Below are 18,155 nucleotides of genomic sequence, written 5' to 3' on the forward strand. Positions count from 1 at the left end.
AGTGTAGAGGGGGGCTGTGGCGGGTGCTGTAGTGTAGAGGGGCGCTCTGGCGGGTGCTGTAGTGTAGAGGGGGGCTCTGGAGGGTGCTGTAGTGTAGAGGGGGGCTCTGGAGGGTGCTGTAGTGTAGAGGGGGCTCTGGCGGGGGCTGTAGTGTAGAGGGGGGCTCTGGCTCTGGAGGGTGCTGTAGTGTAGAGGGGGGCTCTGGAGGGGGCTGTAGTGTAGAGGGGGGCTCTGGCGGGTGCTGTAGTGTAGAGGGGGGCTCTGGCTCTGGCGGGTGATGTAGTGTAGAGGGGGCTCTGGAGGGTGCTGTAGTGTAGAGGGGGGCTCTGGAGGGTGCTGTAGTGTAGAGGGGGGCTCTGGGGGGTGCTGTAGTGTAGAGGGGGGCTCTGGAGGGTGCTGTAGTGTAGAGGGGGGCTCTGGCGGGTGCTGTAGTGTAGAGGGGGGCTCTGGAGGGGGCTGTAGTGTAGAGGGGGGCTCTGGAGGGTGCTGTAGTGTAGAGGGGGGCTCTGGCTCTGGAGGGTGCTGTAGTGTAGAGGGGGGCTCTGGCGGGTGCTGTAGTGTAGAGGGGGCTCTGGAGGGTGCTGTAGTGTAGAGGGGGGCTCTGGAGGGTGCTGTAGTGTAGAGTGGGGCTCTGGAGGGTGCTGTAGTGTAGAGGGGGGCTCTGGAGGGTGCTGTAGTGTAGAGTGGGGCTCTGGATGGTGCTGTAGTGTAGAGGGGGGCTCTGGGGGGTGCTGTAGTGTAGAGGGGGGCTCTGGAGGGTGCTGGAGTGTAGAGGGGGGCTCTGGAGGGTGCTGGAGTGTAGAGGGGGGCTCTGGAGGGTGCTGTAGTGTAGAGGGGGGCTCTGGAGGGTGCTGTAGTGTAGAGGGGGGCTCTGGCTCTGGAGGGTGATGTAGTGTAGAGGGGGGCTCTGGAGGGTGATGTAGTGTAGAGGGGGGCTCTGGAGGGTGATGTAGTGTAGAGGGGGCTCTGGAGGGTGATGTAGTGTAGAGGGGGCTCTGGAGGGTGCTGTAGTGTAGAGGGGGGCTCTGGCTCTGGAGGGTGCTGTAGTGTAGAGGGGGGCTCTGGAGGGTTCTGTAGTGTAGAGGGGGGCTCTGGGGGGTGCTGTAGTGTAGAGGGGGGCTCTGGCTCTGGCGGGTGCTGTAGTGTAGAGGGGGGCTCTGGAGGGTGCTGTAGTGTAGAGGGGGGCTCTGGGGGGTGCTGTAGTGTAGAGGGGGGCTCTGGCTCTGGAGGGTGCTGTAGTGTAGAGGGGGGCTCTGGAGGGTGCTGTAGTGTAGAGGGGGGCTCTGGCTCTGGCGGGTGCTGTAGTGTAGAGGGGGGCTCTGGAGGGTGCTGTAGTGTAGAGGGGGGCTCTGGAGGGTGCTGTAGTGTAGAGGGGGCTCTGGCGGGTGCTGTAGTGTAGAGGGGGCTCTGGCTCTGGCGGGTGCTGTAGTGTAGAGGGGGCTCTGGGGGGTGCTGTAGTGTAGAGGGGGGCTCTGGAGGGTGCTGTAGTGTAGAGGGGGGCTCTGGGGGGTGCTGTAGTGTAGAGGGGGGCTCTGGCGGGTGCTGTAGTGTAGAGGGGGGCTCTGGCGGGTGCTGTAGTGTAGAGGGGGGCTCTGGCGGATGCTGTAGTGTAGAGGGGGCTCTGGAGGGTACTGTAGTGTAGAGGGGGCTCTGGAGGGTGATGTAGTGTAGAGGGGGGCTCTGGCTCTGGCGGGTGCTGTAGTGTAGAGGGGGGCTTTGGCGGGTGCTGTAGTGTAGAGGGGGGCTCTGGCGGGTGCTGTAGTGTAGAGGGGGGCTCTGGCGGGTGCTGTAGTGTAGAGGGGGGCTCTGGCGGGTGCTGTAGTGTAGAGGGGGGCTCTGGCGGGTGCTGTAGTGTAGAGGGGGGCTCTGGAGGGTGCTGTAGTGTAGAGGGGGGCTCTGGCTCTGGAGGGTGCTGTAGTGTAGAGGGGGGCTCTGGAGGGTGCTGTAGTGTAGAGGGGGGCTCTGGCTCTGGCGGGTGCTGTAGTGTAGAGGGGGGCTCTGGAGGGTGCTGTAGTGTAGAGGGGGGCTCTGGAGGGGGCTGTAGTGTAGAGGGGGGCTCTGGAGGGTGATGTAGTTTAGAGGGGGCTCTGGAGGGTGATGTAGTGTAGAGGGGGCTCTGGCGGGTGCTGTAGTGTAGAGGGGGGCTCTGGCGGGTGCTGTAGTGTAGAGGGGGGCTCTGGCGGGTGCTGTAGTGTAGAGGGGGGCTCTGGCTCTGGAGGGTGCTGTAGTGTAGAGGGGGCTCTGGGGGGTGCTGTAGTGTAGAGGGGGCTCTGGCTCTGGGGGGTGCTGTAGTGTAGAGGGGGGCTCTGGAGGGTGCTGTAGTGTAGAGGGGGGCTCTGGCTCTGGAGGGTGCTGTAGTGTAGAGGGGGGCTCTGGCTCTGGAGGGTGCTGTAGTGTAGAGGGGGGCTCTGGAGGGTGCTGTAGTGTAGAGGGGGGCTCTGGCTCTGGAGGGTGCTGTAGTGTAGAGGGGGGCTCTGGAGGGTGCTGTAGTGTAGAGGGGGGCTCTGGCTCTGGCGGGTGCTGTAGTGTAGAGGGGGGCTCTGGAGGGTGCTGTAGTGTAGAGGGGGGCTCTGGAGGGGGCTGTAGTGTAGAGGGGGGCTCTGGAGGGTGATGTAGTTTAGAGGGGGCTCTGGAGGGTGATGTAGTGTAGAGGGGGCTCTGGCGGGTGCTGTAGTGTAGAGGGGGGCTCTGGCGGGTGCTGTAGTGTAGAGGGGGGCTCTGGCGGGTGCTGTAGTGTAGAGGGGGGCTCTGGCTCTGGAGGGTGCTGTAGTGTAGAGGGGGCTCTGGGGGGTGCTGTAGTGTAGAGGGGGCTCTGGCTCTGGGGGGTGCTGTAGTGTAGAGGGGGGCTCTGGAGGGTGCTGTAGTGTAGAGGGGGGCTCTGGCTCTGGAGGGTGCTGTAGTGTAAAGGGGGGCTCTGGAGGGTGATGTAGTGTAGAGGGGGCTCTGGAGGGTGCTGTAGTGTAGAGGGGGGCTCTGGCGGGTGCTGTAGTGTAGAGGGGGGCTCTGGCGGGTGCTGTAGTGTAGAGGGGGGCTCTGGAGGGTGCTGTAGTGTAGAGGGGGGCTCTGGCTCTGGCGGGTGCTGTAGTGTAGAGGGGTGCTCTGGCGGGTGCTGTAGTGTAGAGGGGGCTCTGGAGGGTGCTGTAGTGTAGAGGGGGGCTCTGGAGGGTACTGTAGTGTAGAGGGGGCTCTGGAGGGTGATGTAGTGTAGAGGGGGCTCTGGAGGGTGATGTAGTGTAGAGGGGGCTGTGGAGGGTGCTGTAGTGTAGAGGGGGCTCTGGCGGGTGCTGTAGTGTAGAGGGGGGCTCTGGCGGGTGCTGTAGTGTAGAGGGGGGCTCTGGGGGGTGCTGTAGTGTAGAGGGGGGCTCTGGAGGGTGCTGTAGTGTAGAGGGGGGCTCTGGCGGGTGCTGTAGTGTAGAGGGGGGGCTCTGGCTCTGGGGGGTGCTGTAGTGTAGAGGGGGGCTCTGGCGGGTGATGTAGTGTAGAGGGGGGCTCTGGCTCTGGGGGGTGCTGTAGTGTAGAGGGGGCTCTGGAGGGTGCTGTAGTGTAGAGGGGGGCTCTGGAGGGTGCTGTAGTGTAGAGGGGGGCTCTGGAGGGTGCTGTAGTGTAGAGGGGGGCTCTGGCGGGTGCTGGAGTGTAGAGGGGGGCTCTGGCGGGTGCTGTAGTGTAGAGGGGGGCTCTGGAGGGTGCTGTAGTGTAGAGGGGGCTCTGGAGGGTGCTGTAGTGTAGAGGGGGGCTCTGGAGGGTGCTGTAGTGTAGAGGGGGGCTCTGGCTCTGGAGGGTGCTGTAGTGTAGAGGGGGCTCTGGCGGGGGCTGTAGTGTAGAGGGGGGCTCTGGCTCTGGAGGGTGCTGTAGTGTAGAGGGGGGCTCTGGAGGGTGCTGTAGTGTAGAGGGGGGCTCTGGAGGGTGCTGTAGTGTAGAGGGGGGCTCTGGGGGGTGCTGTAGTGTAGAGGGGGGCTCTGGAGGGTGCTGTAGTGTAGAGGGGGGCTCTGGAGGGTGCTGTAGTGTAGAGGGGGCTCTGGGGGGTGCTGTAGTGTGGAGGGGGGCTCTGGAGGGTGCTGTAGTGTAGAGGGGGGCTCTGGAGGGTGCTGTAGTGTAGAGGGGGGCTCTGGAGGGTGATGTAGTGTAGAGGGGGCTCTGGAGGGTGCTGTAGTTTAGAGGGGGGCTCTGGCGGGTGCTGTAGTGTAGAGGGGGGCTCTGGCGGGTGCTGTAGTGTAGAGGGGGGCTCTGGCGGGTGCTGTAGTGTAGAGGGGGGCTCTGGCGGGTGCTGTAGTGTAGAGGGGGCTCTGGAGGGTGCTGTAGTGTAGAGGGGGGCTCTGGCGGGTGCTGTAGTGTAGAGGGGGGCTCTGGCGGGTGCTGTAGTGTAGAGGGGGGCTCTGGCGGGTGCTGTAGTGTAGAGGGGGGCTCTGGAGGGTGCTGTAGTGTAGAGGGGGCTCTGGAGGGTGCTGTAGTGTAGAGGGGGGCTCTGGCGGGTGCTGTAGTGTAGAGGGGGGCTCTGGCGGGTGCTGTAGTGTAGAGGGGGGCTCTGGCGGGTGCTGTAGTGTAGAGGGGGGCTCTGGAGGGTGCTGTAGTGTAGAGGGGGCTCTGGAGGGTGCTGTAGTGTAGAGGGGGCTCTGGAGGGTGCTGTAGTGTAGAGGGGGCTCTGGCGGGTGCTGTAGTGTAGAGGGGGCTCTGGCGGGTGCTGTAGTGTAGAGGGGGGCTCTGGCTCTGGAGGGTGCTGTAGTGTAGAGGGGGGCTCTGGAGGGTGCTGTAGTGTAGAGGGGGGCTCTGGAGGGTGCTGTAGTGTAGAGGGGGGCTCTGGAGGGTGCTGTAGTGTAGAGGGGGGCTCTGGGGGATGCTGTAGTGTAGAGGGGGGCTCTGGCTCTGGCGGGTGCTGTAGTGTAGAGGGGGGCTCTGGAGGGTGCTGTAGTGTAGAGGGGGCTCTGGAGGGTGCTGTAGTGTAGAGGGGGGCTCTGGCTCTGGAGGGTGCTGTAGTGTAGAGGGGGGCTCTGGAGGGTGCTGTAGTGTAGAGGGGGGCTCTGGAGGGTGCTGTAGTGTAGAGGGGGGCTCTGGCTCTGGAGGGTGCTGTAGTGTAGAGGGGGGCTCTGGACGGTGCTGTATTGTAGAAGGGGGCTCTGGCGGGTGCTGTAGTGTAGAGGGGGGCTCTGGCTCTGGAGGGTGCTGTAGTGTAGAGGGGGCTCTGGAGGGTGCTGTAGTGTAGAGGGGGGCTCTGGCTCTGGAGGGTGCTGTAGTGTAGAGGGGGCTCTGGAGGGTGCTGTAGTGTAGAGGGGGGCTCTGGAGGGTGATGTAGTGTAGAGGGGGCTCTGGAGGGTGATGTAGTGTAGAGGGGGCTCTGGAGGGTGCTGGAGTGTAGAGGGGGGCTCTGGAGGGTGCTGTAGTGTAGAGGGGGGCTCTGGCTCTGGAGGGTGATGTAGTGTAGAGGGGGGCTCTGGCTCTGGCGGGTGCTGTAGTGTAGAGGGGGGCTCTGGCTCTGGGGGGTGCTGTAGTGTAGAGGGGGCTCTGGAGGGTGCTGTAGTGTAGAGGGGGGCTCTGGCTCTGGGGGGTGCTGTATTGTAGAGGGGGGCTCTGGCTCTGGAGGGTGATGTAGTGTAGAGGGGGGCTCTGGCTCTGGGGGGTGCTGTAGTGTAGAGGGGGCTCTGGCGGGTGCTGTAGTGTAGAGGGGGCTCTGGAGGGTGCTGTAGTGTAGAGGGGTGCTCTGGGGGGTGCTGTAGTGTAGAGGGGGGCTCTGGCGGGTGCTGTAGTGTAGAGGGGGGCTCTGGCGGGTGCTGTAGTGTAGAGGGGGGCTCTGGAGGGTGCTGTAGTGTAGAGGGGGGCTCTGGCGGGTGCTGTAGTGTAGAGGGGGGCTCTGGCTCTGGAGGGTGATGTAGTGTAGAGGGGGGCTCTGGAGGGTGCTGTAGTGTAGAGGGGGCTCTGGAGGGTGCTGTAGTGTAGAGGGGGGCTCTGGCGGGTGCTGTAGTGTAGAGGGGGGCTCTGGCGGGTGCTGTAGTGTAGAGGGGGGCTCTGGCGGGTGCTGTAGTGTAGAGGGGGGCTCTGGCGGGTGCTGTAGTGTAGAGGGGGGCTCTGGCGGGTGCTGTAGTGTAGAGGGGGGCTCTGGCGGGTGCTGTAGTGTAGAGGGGGGCTCTGGCGGGTGCTGTAGTGTAGAGGGGGGCTCTGGCGGGTGCTGTAGTGTAGAGGGGGGCTCTGGCGGGTGCTGTAGTGTAGAGGGGGGCTCTGGCGGGTGCTGTAGTGTAGAGGGGGGCTCTGGCGGGTGCTGTAGTGTAGAGGGGGGCTCTGGCGGGTGCTGTAGTGTAGAGGGGGGCTCTGGCGGGTGCTGTAGTGTAGAGGGGGGCTCTGGCGGGTGCTGTAGTGTAGAGGGGGGCTCTGGCGGGTGCTGTAGTGTAGAGGGGGGCTCTGGCGGGTGCTGTAGTGTAGAGGGGGCTCTGGAGGGTGCTGTAGTGTAGAGGGGGCTCTGGCGGGTGCTGTAGTGTAGAGGGGGGCTCTGGCTCTGGGGGGTGCTGTAGTGTAGAGGGGGGCTCTGGGGGGTGCTGTAGTGTAGAGGGGGGCTCTGGAGGGTGCTGTAGTGTAGAGGGGGCTCTGGAGGGTGATGTAGTGTAGAGGGGGCTCTGGAGGGTGATGTAGTGTAGAGGGGGGCTCTGGCGGGTGCTGTAGTGTAGAGGGGGGCTCTGGCGGGTGCTGTAGTGTAGAGGGGGGCTCTGGCTCTGGCGGGTGCTGTAGTGTAGAGGGGGGCTCTGGAGGGTGCTGTAGTGTAGAGGGGGCTCTGGAGGGTGCTGTAGTGTAGAGGGGGCTCTGGAGGGTGCTGTAGTGTAGAGGGGGGCTCTGGCTCTGGCGGGTGCTGTAGTGTAGAGGGGGCTCTGGCTCTGGCGGGTGCTGTAGTGTAGAGGGGGCTCTGGCTCTGGATGGTGCTGTAGTGTAGAGGGGGGCTCTGGCTCTGGATGGTGCTGTAGTGTAGAGGGGGCTCTGGCGGGTGCTGTAGTGTAGAGGGGGGCTCTGGGGGGTGCTGTAGTGTAGAGGGGGGCTCTGGCTCTGGAGGGTGCTGTAGTGTAGAGTGGGGCTCTGGAGGGTGCTGTAGTGTAGAGGGGGGCTCTGGGGGGTGCTGTAGTGTAGAGGGGGGCTCTGGAGGGTGCTGTAGTGTAGAGGGGGCTCTGGAGGGTGCTGTAGTGTAGAGGGGGCTCTGGGGGGTGCTGTAGTGTAGAGGGGGGCTCTGGAGGGTGCTGTAGTGTAGAGGGGGGCTCTGGCTCTGGGGGGTACTGTAGTGTAGAGGGGGGCTCTGGAGGGTGCTGTAGTGTAGAGGGGGGCTCTGGATGGTGCTGTAGTGTAGAGGGGGGCTCTGGATGGTGCTGTAGTGTAGAGGGGGGCTCTGGCTCTGGAGGGTGCTGTAGTGTAGAGGGGGGCTCTGGGGGGTGCTGTAGTGTAGAGGGGGGCTCTGGCTCTGGAGGGTGCTGTAGTGTAGAGGGGGCTCTGGCTCTGGGGGGTGCTGTAGTGTAGAGGGGGGCTCTGGAGGGGGCTGTAGTGTAGAGGGGGGCTCTGGCTCTGGAGGGGGCTGTAGTGTAGAGGGGGGCTCTGGCGGGTGCTGTAGTGTAGAGGGGGGCTCTGGAGGGTGCTGTAGTGTAGAGGGGGGCTCTGGAGGGTGCTGTAGTGTAGAGGGGGGCTCTGGAGGGTGCTGTAGTGTAGAGGGGGGCTCTGGCTCTGGGGGGGTGCTGTAGTGTAGAGGGGGGCTCTGGAGGGGGCTGTAGTGTAGAGGGGGGCTCTGGCTCTGGAGGGGGCTGTAGTGTAGAGGGGGGCTCTGGCGGGTGCTGTAGTGTAGAGGGGGGCTCTGGAGGGTGCTGTAGTGTAGAGGGGGGCTCTGGAGGGTGCTGTAGTGTAGAGGGGGGCTCTGGAGGGTGATGTAGTGTAGAGGGGGGCTCTGGAGGGTGATGTAGTGTAGAGGGGGGCTCTGGAGGGTGCTGTAGTGTAGAGGGGGGCTCTGGCTCTGGAGGGTGCTGTAGTGTAGAGGGGGGCTCTGGCGGGGGCTGTAGTGTAGAGGGGGGCTCTGGCTCTGGAGGGTGCTGTAGTGTAGAGGGGGGCTCTGGAGGGTGCTGTAGTGTAGAGGGGGGCTCTGGCGGGGGCTGTAGTGTAGAGGGGGGCTCTGGCTCTGGAGGGTGCTGTAGTGTAGAGGGGGGCTCTGGCTCTGGAGGGTGCTGTAGTGTAGAGGGGGGCTCTGGCTCTGGAGGGTGCTGTAGTGTAGAGGGGGGCTCTGGCGGGTGCTGTAGTGTAGAGGGGGCTCTGGAGGGTGCTGTAGTGTAGAGGGGGGCTCTGGAGGGTGCTGTAGTGTAGAGGGGGGCTCTGGCGGGTGCTGTAGTGTAGAGGGGGCTCTGGAGGGTGCTGTAGTGTAGAGGGGGCTCTGGAGGGTGCTGTAGTGTAGAGGGGGGCTCTGGAGGGTGCTGTAGTGTAGAGGGGGGCTCTGGCGGGTGCTGTAGTGTAGAGGGGGGCTCTGGCGGGTGCTGTAGTGTAGAGGGGGGCTCTGGAGGGTGCTGTAGTGTAGAGGGGGGCTCTGGAGGGTGCTGTAGTGTAGAGGGGGGCTCTGGAGGGTGCTGTAGTGTAGAGGGGGCTCTGGAGGGTGCTGTAGTGTAGAGGGGGCTCTGGAGGGTGCTGTAGTGTAGAGGGGGGCTCTGGAGGGTGCTGTAGTGTAGAGGGGGGCTCTGGAGGGTGATGTAGTGTAGAGGGGGCTCTGGAGGGTGCTGTAGTGTAGAGGGGGGCTCTGGAGGGTGCTGTAGTGTAGAGGGGGCTCTGGAGGGTGCTGTAGTGTAGAGGGGGGCTCTGGCGGGTGCTGTAGTGTAGAGGGGGGCTCTGGCGGGTGCTGTAGTGTAGAGGGGGGCTCTGGCGGGTGCTGTAGTGTAGAGGGGGGCTCTGGCGGGTGCTGTAGTGTAGAGGGGGGCTCTGGCTCTGGAGGGTGCTGTAGTGTAGAGGGGGGCTCTGGCTCTGGCGGGTGCTGTAGTGTAGAGGGGGGCTCTGGCTCTGGCGGGTGCTGTAGTGTAGAGGGGGGCTCTGGCGGGTGCTGTAGTGTAGAGGGGGGCTCTGGCGGGTGCTGTAGTGTAGAGGGGGGCTCTGGCGGGTGCTGTAGTGTAGAGGGGGGCTCTGGCTCTGGAGGGTGCTGTAGTGTAGAGGGGGGCTCTGGCTCTGGCGGGTGCTGTAGTGTAGAGGGGGGCTCTGGCTCTGGAGGGTGCTGTAGTGTAGAGGGGGCTCTGGAGGGTGATGTAGTGTAGAGGGGGCTCTGGAGGGTGCTGTAGTGTAGAGGGGGCTCTGGAGGGTGCTGTAGTGTAGAGGGGGGCTCTGGCGGGTGCTGTAGTGTAGAGGGGGGCTCTGGCTCTGGAGGGTGCTGTAGTGTAGAGGGGGGCTCTGGAGGGTGCTGTAGTGTAGAGTGGGGCTCTGGCTCTGGAGGGTGCTGTAGTGTAGAGGGGGGCTCTGGAGGGTGCTGTAGTGTAGAGGGGGGCTCTGGAGGGTGCTGTAGTGTAGAGGGGGGCTCTGGAGGGTGCTGTAGTGTAGAGGGGGGCTCTGGAGGGTGCTGTAGTGTAGAGGGGGGCTCTGGAGGGTGCTGTAGTGTAGAGGGGGGCTCTGGAGGGTGCTGTAGTGTAGAGGGGGGCTCTGGAGGGTGCTGTAGTGTAGAGGGGGGCTCTGGAGGGTGCTGTAGTGTAGAGGGGGGCTCTGGAGGGTGATGTAGTGTAGAGGGGGGCTCTGGAGGGTGATGTAGTGTAGAGGGGGGCTCTGGAGGGTGATGTAGTGTAGAGGGGGGCTCTGGAGGGTGATGTAGTGTAGAGGGGGGCTCTGGAGGGTGCTGTAGTGTAGAGGGGGGCTCTGGAGGGTGCTGTAGTGTAGAGGGGGGCTCTGGAGGGTGCTGTAGTGTAGAGGGGGGCTCTGGAGGGTGCTGTAGTGTAGAGGGGGGCTCTGGAGGGTGCTGTAGTGTAGAGGGGGGCTCTGGAGGGTGCTGTAGTGTAGAGGGGGGCTCTGGAGGGTGCTGTAGTGTAGAGGGGGGCTCTGGGGGGTGCTGTAGTGTAGAGGGGGGCTCTGGAGGGTGATGTAGTGTAGAGGGGGGCTCTGGGGGGTGCTGTAGTGTAGAGGGGGGCTCTGGCTCTGGGGGGTGCTGTAGTGTAGAGGGGGGCTCTGGCTCTGGAGGGTGCTGTAGTGTAGAGGGGGGCTCTGGCTCTGGAGGGTGCTGTAGTGTAGAGGGGGGCTCTGGAGGGTGCTGTAGTGTAGAGTGGGGCTCTGGAGGGTGCTGTAGTGTAGAGGGGGGCTCTGGAGGGTGCTGTAGTGTAGAGGGGGGCTCTGGAGGGTGCTGTAGTGTAGAGGGGGGCTCTGGAGGGTGCTGTAGTGTAGAGGGGGGCTCTGGAGGGTGCTGTAGTGTAGAGGGGGGCTCTGGAGGGTGCTGTAGTGTAGAGGGGGGCTCTGGGGGGTGCTGTAGTGTAGAGGGGGGCTCTGGGGGGTGCTGTAGTGTAGAGGGGGGCTCTGGGGGGTGCTGTAGTGTAGAGGGGGGCTCTGGCTCTGGGGGGTGCTGTAGTGTAGAGGGGGGCTCTGGAGGGTGCTGTAGTGTAGAGGGGGGCTCTGGCTCTGGGGGGTGCTGTAGTGTAGAGGGGGGCTCTGGCTCTGGCGGGTGCTGTAGTGTAGAGGGGGGCTCTGGCTCTGGCGGGTGCTGTAGTGTAGAGGGGGGCTCTGGAGGGTGCTGTAGTGTAGAGGGGGGCTCTGGCTCTGGGGGGTGCTGTAGTGTAGAGGGGGGCTCTGGCTCTGGGGGGTGCTGTAGTGTAGAGGGGGGCTCTGGCGGGTGCTGTAGTGTAGAGGGGGGCTCTGGCGGGTGCTGTAGTGTAGAGGGGGGCTCTGGAGGGTGCTGTAGTGTAGAGGGGGGCTCTGGCTCTGGCGGGTGCTGTAGTGTAGAGGGGGGCTCTGGAGGGTGCTGTAGTGTAGAGGGGGGCTCTGGAGGGTGCTGTAGTGTAGAGGGGGCTCTGGAGGGGGCTGTAGTTTAGAGGGGGGCTCTGGCTCTGGAGGGTTCTGTAGTGTAGAGGGGGGCTCTGGAGGGTGCTGTAGTGTAGAGGGGGGCTCTGGCTCTGGAGGGTGCTGTAGTGTAGAGGGGGGCTCTGGAGGGTGCTGTAGTGTAGAGGGGGGCTCTGGCTCTGGAGGGTGCTGTAGTGTAGAGGGGGGCTCTGGCGGGTGCTGTAGTGTAGAGGGGGGGCTCTGGCTCTGGAGGGTGCTGTAGTGTAGAGGGGGGGCTCTGGCTCTGGATGGTGCTGTAGTGTAGAGGGGGGCTCTGGAGGGTGCTGTAGTGTAGATGGGGGGCTCTGGCTCTGGAGGGTGCTGTAGTGTAGAGGGGGGGCTCTGGCGGGTGCTGGAGTGTAGAGGGGCCTCTGGCGGGTGCTGTAGTGTAGAGGGGGGCTCTGGCGGGTGCTGTAGTGTAGAGGGGGGCTCTGGGGGGTGCTGTAGTGTAGAGGGGGGCTCTGGGGGGTGCTGTAGTGTAGAGGGGGGCTCTGGCGGGTGATGTAGTGTAGAGGGGGGCTCTGGCTCTGGGGGGTGCTGTAGTGTAGAGGGGGGCTCTGGGGGGTGCTGTAGTGTAGAGGGGGGCTCTGGAGGGTGCTGTAGTGTAGAGGGGGGCTCTGGCTCTGGAGGGTGCTGTAGTGTAGAGGGGGGCTCTGGCGGGTGCTGTAGTGTAGAGGGGGGCTCTGGCGGGTGCTGTAGTGTAGAGGGGGCCTCTGGCGGGTGCTGTAGTGAAGAGGGGGGCTCTGGCGGGTGCTGTAGTGTAGAGGGGGGCTCTGGGGGGTGCTGTAGTGTAGATGGGGGGCTCTGGCTCTGGAGGGTGCTGTAGTGTAGAGGGGGGGCTCTGGGGGGTGCTGTAGTGTAGAGGGGGGCTCTGGCGGGTGCTGTAGTGTAGAGGGGGCCTCTGGCGGGTGCTGTAGTGAAGAGGGGGGCTCTGGCGGGTGCTGTAGTGTAGAGGGGGGCTCTGGGGGGTGCTGTAGTGTAGAGGGGGGCTCTGGGGGGTGCTGTAGTGTAGAGGGGGGCTCTGGCGGGTGATGTAGTGTAGAGGGGGGCTCTGGCTCTGGGGGGTGCTGTAGTGTAGAGGGGGGCTCTGGGGGGTGCTGTAGTGTAGAGGGGGCCTCTGGCGGGTGCTGTAGTGTAGAGGGGGGCTCTGGCTCTGGAGGGTGCTGTAGTGTAGAGGGGGGCTCTGGCGGGTGCTGTAGTGTAGAGGGGGGCTCTGGCTCTGGAGGGTGCTGTAGTGTAGAGGGGGGCTCTGGCGGGTGCTGTAGTGTAGAGGGGGGCTCTGGCTCTGGGGGGTGCTGTAGTGTAGAGGGGGCCTCTGGCGGGTGCTGTAGTGTAGAGGGGGGCTCTGGGGGGTGCTGTAGTGTAGAGGGGGGCTCTGGCTCTGGAGGGTGCTGTAGTGTAGAGGGGGGCTCTGGCTCTGGAGGGTGCTGTAGTGTAGAGGGGGGCTCTGGCTCTGGAGGGTGATGTAGTGTAGAGGGGGCTCTGGAGGGTGCTGTAGTGTAGAGGGGGGCTCTGGCTCTGGAGGGTGCTGTAGTGTAGAGGGGGGCTCTGGAGGGTGCTGTAGTGTAGAGGGGGGCTCTGGAGGGTGCTGTAGTGTAGAGGGGGCTCTGGCGGGTGCTGTAGTGTAGAGGGGGGCTCTGGCGGGTGCTGTAGTGTAGAGGGGGGCTCTGGAGGGTGCTGTAGTGTAGAGGGGGGCTCTGGCTCTGGGGGGTGCTGTAGTGTAGAGGGGGGCTCTGGAGGGTGCTGTAGTGTAGAGGGGGGCTCTGGAGGGTGCTGTAGTGTAGAGGGGGGCTCTGGCGGGTGCTGTAGTGTAGAGGGGGGCTCTGGAGGGTGCTGTAGTGTAGAGGGGGGCTCTGGCTCTGGAGGGTGCTGTAGTGTAGAGGGGGGCTCTGGAGGGTGCTGTAGTGTAGAGGGGGGCTCTGGCTCTGGAGGGTGCTGTAGTGTAGAGGGGGGCTCTGGCTCTGGGGGGTGCTGTAGTGTAGAGGGGGGCTCTGGCTCTGGAGGGTGCTGTAGTGTAGAGGGGGGCTCTGGCTCTGGCGGGTGCTGTAGTGTAGAGGGGGGCTCTGGAGGGTGCTGTAGTGTAGAGGGGGGCTCTGGAGGGTGCTGTAGTGTAGAGGGGGGCTCTGGCTCTGGAGGGTGCTGTAGTGTAGAGGGGGGCTCTGGCTCTGGGGGGTGCTGTAGTGTAGAGAGGGGCTCTGGCTCTGGGGGTGCTGTAGTGTAGAGGGGGGCTCTGGCTCTGGCGGGTGCTGTAGTGTAGAGGGGGGCTCTGGAGGGTGCTGTAGTGTAGAGGGGGGCTCTGGCTCTGGAGGGTGATGTAGTGTAGAGGGGGGCTCTGGAGGGTGCTGGAGTGTAGAGGGGGGCTCTGGAGGGTGCTGTAGTGTAGAGGGGGGCTCTGGCTCTGGAGGGTGATGTAGTGTAGAGGGGGGCTCTGGCTCTGGCGGGTGCTGTAGTGTAGAGGGGGGCTCTGGCTCTGGCGGGTGCTGTAGTGTAGAGGGGGCTCTGGCGGGTGCTGTAGTGTAGAGTGGGGCTCTGGAGGGTGCTGTAGTGTAGAGGGGGGCTCTGGCGGGTGCTGTAGTGTAGAGGGGGGGCTCTGGCTCTGGAGGGTGCTGTAGTGTAGAGGGGGGGCTCTGGCTCTGGCGGGTGCTGTAGTGTAGAGGGGCCTCTGGGGGGTGCTGTAGTGTAGAGGGGGCCTCTGGCGGGTGCTGTAGTGAAGAGGGGGGCTCTGGCGGGTGCTGTAGTGTAGAGGGGGGCTCTGGGGGGTGCTGTAGTGTAGAGGGGGGCTCTGGGGGGTGCTGTAGTGTAGAGGGGGGCTCTGGCGGGTGATGTAGTGTAGAGGGGGGCTCTGGCTCTGGGGGGTGCTGTAGTGTAGAGGGGGGCTCTGGGGGGTGCTGTAGTGTAGAGGGGGGCTCTGGGGGGTGCTGTAGTGTAGAGGGGGGCTCTGGCGGGTGATGTAGTGTAGAGGGGGGCTCTGGCTCTGGGGGGTGCTGTAGTGTAGAGGGGGGCTCTGGGGGGTGCTGTAGTGTAGAGGGGGGCTCTGGAGGGGGCTGTAGTGTAGAGGGGGGCTCTGGCGGGTGATGTAGTGTAGAGGGGGGCTCTGGCTCTGGGGGGTGCTGTAGTGTAGAGGGGGGCTCTGGCTCTGGGGGGTGCTGTAGTGTAGAGGGGGGCTCTGGAGGGTGCTGTAGTGTAGAGGGGGGCTCTGGCTCTGGAGGGTGCTGTAGTGTAGAGGGGGGCTCTGGCTCTGGGGGGTGCTGTAGTGTAGAGGGGGGCTCTGGCTCTGGCGGGTGCTGTAGTGTAGAGGGGGGCTCTGGAGGGTGCTGTAGTGTAGAGGGGGGCTCTGGCTCTGGGGGGTGCTGTAGTGTAGAGGGGGGCTCTGGCTCTGGGGGGTGCTGTAGTGTAGAGGGGGGCTCTGGCTCTGGCGGGTGCTGTAGTGTAGAGGGGGGCTCTGGAGGGTGCTGTAGTGTAGAGGGGGGCTCTGGCGGGTGCTGTAGTGAAGAGGGGGGCTCTGGCGGGTGCTGTAGTGTAGAGGGGGCTCTGGAGGGGGCTGTAGTGTAGAGGGGGGGCTCTGGCTCTGGAGGGTGCTGTAGTGTAGAGGGGGGGCTCTGGCTCTGGAGGGTGATGTAGTGTAGAGGGGGGCTCTGGAGGGTGCTGTAGTGTAGAGGGGGGGCTCTGGAGGGTGCTGTAGTGTAGAGGGGGGCTCTGGCTCTGGGGGGTGCTGTAGTGTAGAGGGGGGGCTCTGGCTCTGGAGGGTGCTGTAGTGTAGAGGGGGGCTCTGGCTCTGGGGGGTGCTGTAGTGTAGAGGGGGGGCTCTGGCTCTGGAGGGTGCTGTAGTGTAGAGGGGGGGCTCTGGCTCTGGCGGGTGCTGTAGTGTAGAGGGGCCTCTGGGGGGTGCTGTAGTGTAGAGGGGGCCTCTGGCGGGTGCTGTAGTGAAGAGGGGGCCTCTGGCGGGTGCTGTAGTGAAGAGGGGGGCTCTGGCGGGTGCTGTAGTGTAGAGGGGGGCTCTGGGGGGTGCTGTAGTGTAGAGGGGGGCTCTGGGGGGTGCTGTAGTGTAGAGGGGGGCTCTGGCGGGTGATGTAGTGTAGAGGGGGGCTCTGGCTCTGGGGGGTGCTGTAGTGTAGAGGGGGGCTCTGGAGGGGGCTGTAGTGTAGAGGGGGGCTCTGGCGGGTGATGTAGTGTAGAGGGGGGCTCTGGCTCTGGGGGGTGCTGTAGTGTAGAGGGGGGCTCTGGGGGGTGCTGTAGTGTAGAGGGGGGCTCTGGGGGGTGCTGTAGTGTAGAGGGGGGCTCTGGAGGGGGCTGTAGTGTAGAGGGGGGCTCTGGCGGGTGATGTAGTGTAGAGGGGGGCTCTGGCTCTGGGGGGTGCTGTAGTGTAGAGGGGGGCTCTGGCTCTGGGGGGTGCTGTAGTGTAGAGGGGGGCTCTGGAGGGTGCTGTAGTGTAGAGGGGGGCTCTGGCTCTGGAGGGTGCTGTAGTGTAGAGGGGGGCTCTGGCTCTGGGGGGTGCTGTAGTGTAGAGGGGGGCTCTGGCTCTGGCGGGTGCTGTAGTGTAGAGGGGGGCTCTGGAGGGTGCTGTAGTGTAGAGGGGGGCTCTGGCTCTGGGGGGTGCTGTAGTGTAGAGGGGGGCTCTGGCTCTGGGGGGTGCTGTAGTGTAGAGGGGGGCTCTGGCTCTGGCGGGTGCTGTAGTGTAGAGGGGGGCTCTGGAGGGTGCTGTAGTGTAGAGGGGGGCTCTGGCGGGTGCTGTAGTGAAGAGGGGGGCTCTGGCGGGTGCTGTAGTGTAGAGGGGGCTCTGGAGGGGGCTGTAGTGTAGAGGGGGGGCTCTGGCTCTGGAGGGTGCTGTAGTGTAGAGGGGGGGCTCTGGCTCTGGAGGGTGATGTAGTGTAGAGGGGGGCTCTGGAGGGTGCTGTAGTGTAGAGGGGGGGCTCTGGAGGGTGCTGTAGTGTAGAGGGGGGGCTCTGGCTCTGGAGGGTGCTGTAGTGTAGAGGGGGGGCTCTGGCTCTGGCGGGTGCTGTAGTGTAGAGGGGCCTCTGGGGGGTGCTGTAGTGTAGAGGGGGCCTCTGGCGGGTGCTGTAGTGAAGAGGGGGCCTCTGGCGGGTGCTGTAGTGTAGAGGGGGGCTCTGGCGGGTGCTGTAGTGTAGAGGGGGGCTCTGGGGGGTGCTGTAGTGTAGAGGGGGGCTCTGGGGGGTGCTGTAGTGTAGAGGGGGGCTCTGGCGGGTGATGTAGTGTAGAGGGGGGCTCTGGCTCTGGGGGGTGCTGTAGTGTAGAGGGGGGCTCTGGAGGGGGCTGTAGTGTAGAGGGGGGCTCTGGCGGGTGATGTAGTGTAGAGGGGGGCTCTGGCTCTGGGGGGTGCTGTAGTGTAGAGGGGGGCTCTGGGGGGTGCTGTAGTGTAGAGGGGGGCTCTGGCTCTGGGGGGTCCCCCTCTCACGTCCCCCTCTCCCCCCTGCAGACTCCCTGACGCCTGGGTGAATGAGAGTGACCGGCATCAGCTGAAGACTAAGGTCGTCCATCTGTCTAAGCTCCCGAAGGACACGGCGCTGCTGCTGGACCCCAACATCTACAGGTATTGGGGTGCGCCCCTGAATCCCCCCCCCCCCGCCCCCCCCCGCTCCAGTGTGTGACCCTCTTTTCCTTGCTGCACAGAGATTCCAGTAAGAGGTTCCCCCCCTGCGGACCCCCGGAGGACCCCTTCTCTGAGCGCCCCCCGGTCTGTATCACCTGGTTTTAGTGTCGGCAGGAAAGAGCGGCCGTTACAGTGTGTCAGTGCAGATACAATGTGACAAACCCTCAGCTGTGGGAGATATCAGAAATTGGTTCAGCACTTGGGATGTGCTGGTGGTGGACTACAAGTCACAGCATGTCCAGACTTTGGCGCTGACCCCTCCTTAACCCCTAAGACCACTCATGGGCATAGAGGTGCGGTCACCAGGAGGTTAACGACGCAGCACTGACACATTGTAGCAAACTCTCAGCTTAGATCTTGGCCTGTAGATGGACAGCAAGCAGGGTGTGTCCCGGTGGGCGGGGCTCTGACTTGTCTCCTCCTTGTGTTGCAGAGCCGTCTCACAGAATTGCTATAAGAGAAGATGATGTTGCGGGGCGGAGCGTCCACAGCCGCCTCCAGTGTCTGTCTGCGTGTCGTGGGGTCATGTCCGCTTCCTCCCTGCATGGCGACCGCCGAGTCTTGTAGTTTATGTTGCGACGTCATGTGATGCTGCAGAGCCCCGCCCCCGAGGAGCGCGGTCAGGACAGAGCCCCGCCCCTGTACATACTGCAGATTTGTAATATATTTTTGTATCCTGTAGAGTCTTGTTTTTTAGAGGTTCCTGTAATAGGCGACGCCATGACGCACCTTGTATCCATAATCACGTAGAAGGGGAGGGGCCGGCGTGACATGGGGCGTGGCCAGACAATGAAGCACTTCTGCCCCCGCGCTCTCTGGATTATTTGTTTCCCCGGAGCAAAATGTTCTAATTCTTTGTTTTTTAATAAAATATTAGAAATCGGAGACTCGTTATATGTGGGAGGGGAACGTGGTACCGGATCAGAACCGAACCACGGAGGGGTGGGGGGGGGGGTACAGACACTGACCCCTTCACTGCCAGAGACCACGGGGGAGGGGGGTGCAGACACTGACCCTTCACTGCCAGAGACCACGGGGGGGGGGGGGTACAGACACTGACCACTTCACCACCAGAGACCACGGGGGGTGCAGACACTGACCCCTTCACTGCCAGAGACCACGGGGGGGGGGGGGGGGATACAGGCACTGACCCTTCACTGCCAGAGACCACGGGGGGGGGGGGGGATACAGGCACTGACCCCTTCACTGCCAGAGACCACGGGGGGTGCAGACACTGACCCCTTCACTGCCAGAGACAGGGGGGGTGCAGACACTGACCCCTTCACTGCCAGAGACCACGGGGGGGGGGGGGGGGGATACAGGCACTGACCCCTTCACTGCCAGAGACCACGGGGGTGCAGACACTGACCCCTTCACTGCCAGAGACCAGGGGGGTGCAGAACACTGACCCCTTCACTGCCAGAGACCACGGGGGTGGCAGACACTGACCCCTTCACTGCCAGAGACCCACGGGGGGTGCAGACACTGACCCCTTCACTGCCAGAGACCACGGGGGGTGCAGACAGACACTGACCCCTTCACTGCCAGAGAC

General features: G+C 64.1%; 1 protein-coding gene across 2 annotated transcripts in view; it reads left to right on the forward strand.

The window, feature by feature from the left end:
* Window positions 1-17,486, forward strand: part of AEBP2 (AE binding protein 2) — a 60,604-nt gene extending 43,118 nt beyond the window's left edge. For both annotated transcript variants that reach the window (XM_072144781.1, XM_072144782.1), the window contains 3 exons: window positions 16,430-16,543; window positions 16,624-16,687; window positions 17,037-17,486. In XM_072144781.1, coding sequence (XP_072000882.1) covers window positions 16,430-16,543; window positions 16,624-16,687; window positions 17,037-17,060 — 202 coding nt within the window. In that variant the 3' untranslated portion in view covers window positions 17,061-17,486. The remainder of the gene's footprint in view (window positions 1-16,429; window positions 16,544-16,623; window positions 16,688-17,036) is intronic.
* Window positions 17,487-18,155: the final 669 nt, after the last annotated feature.

The sequence above is a fragment of the Engystomops pustulosus genome, chromosome 4 (assembly GCF_040894005.1).
Source record: "Engystomops pustulosus chromosome 4, aEngPut4.maternal, whole genome shotgun sequence".
Taxonomy (NCBI): domain Eukaryota; kingdom Metazoa; phylum Chordata; class Amphibia; order Anura; family Leptodactylidae; genus Engystomops; species Engystomops pustulosus.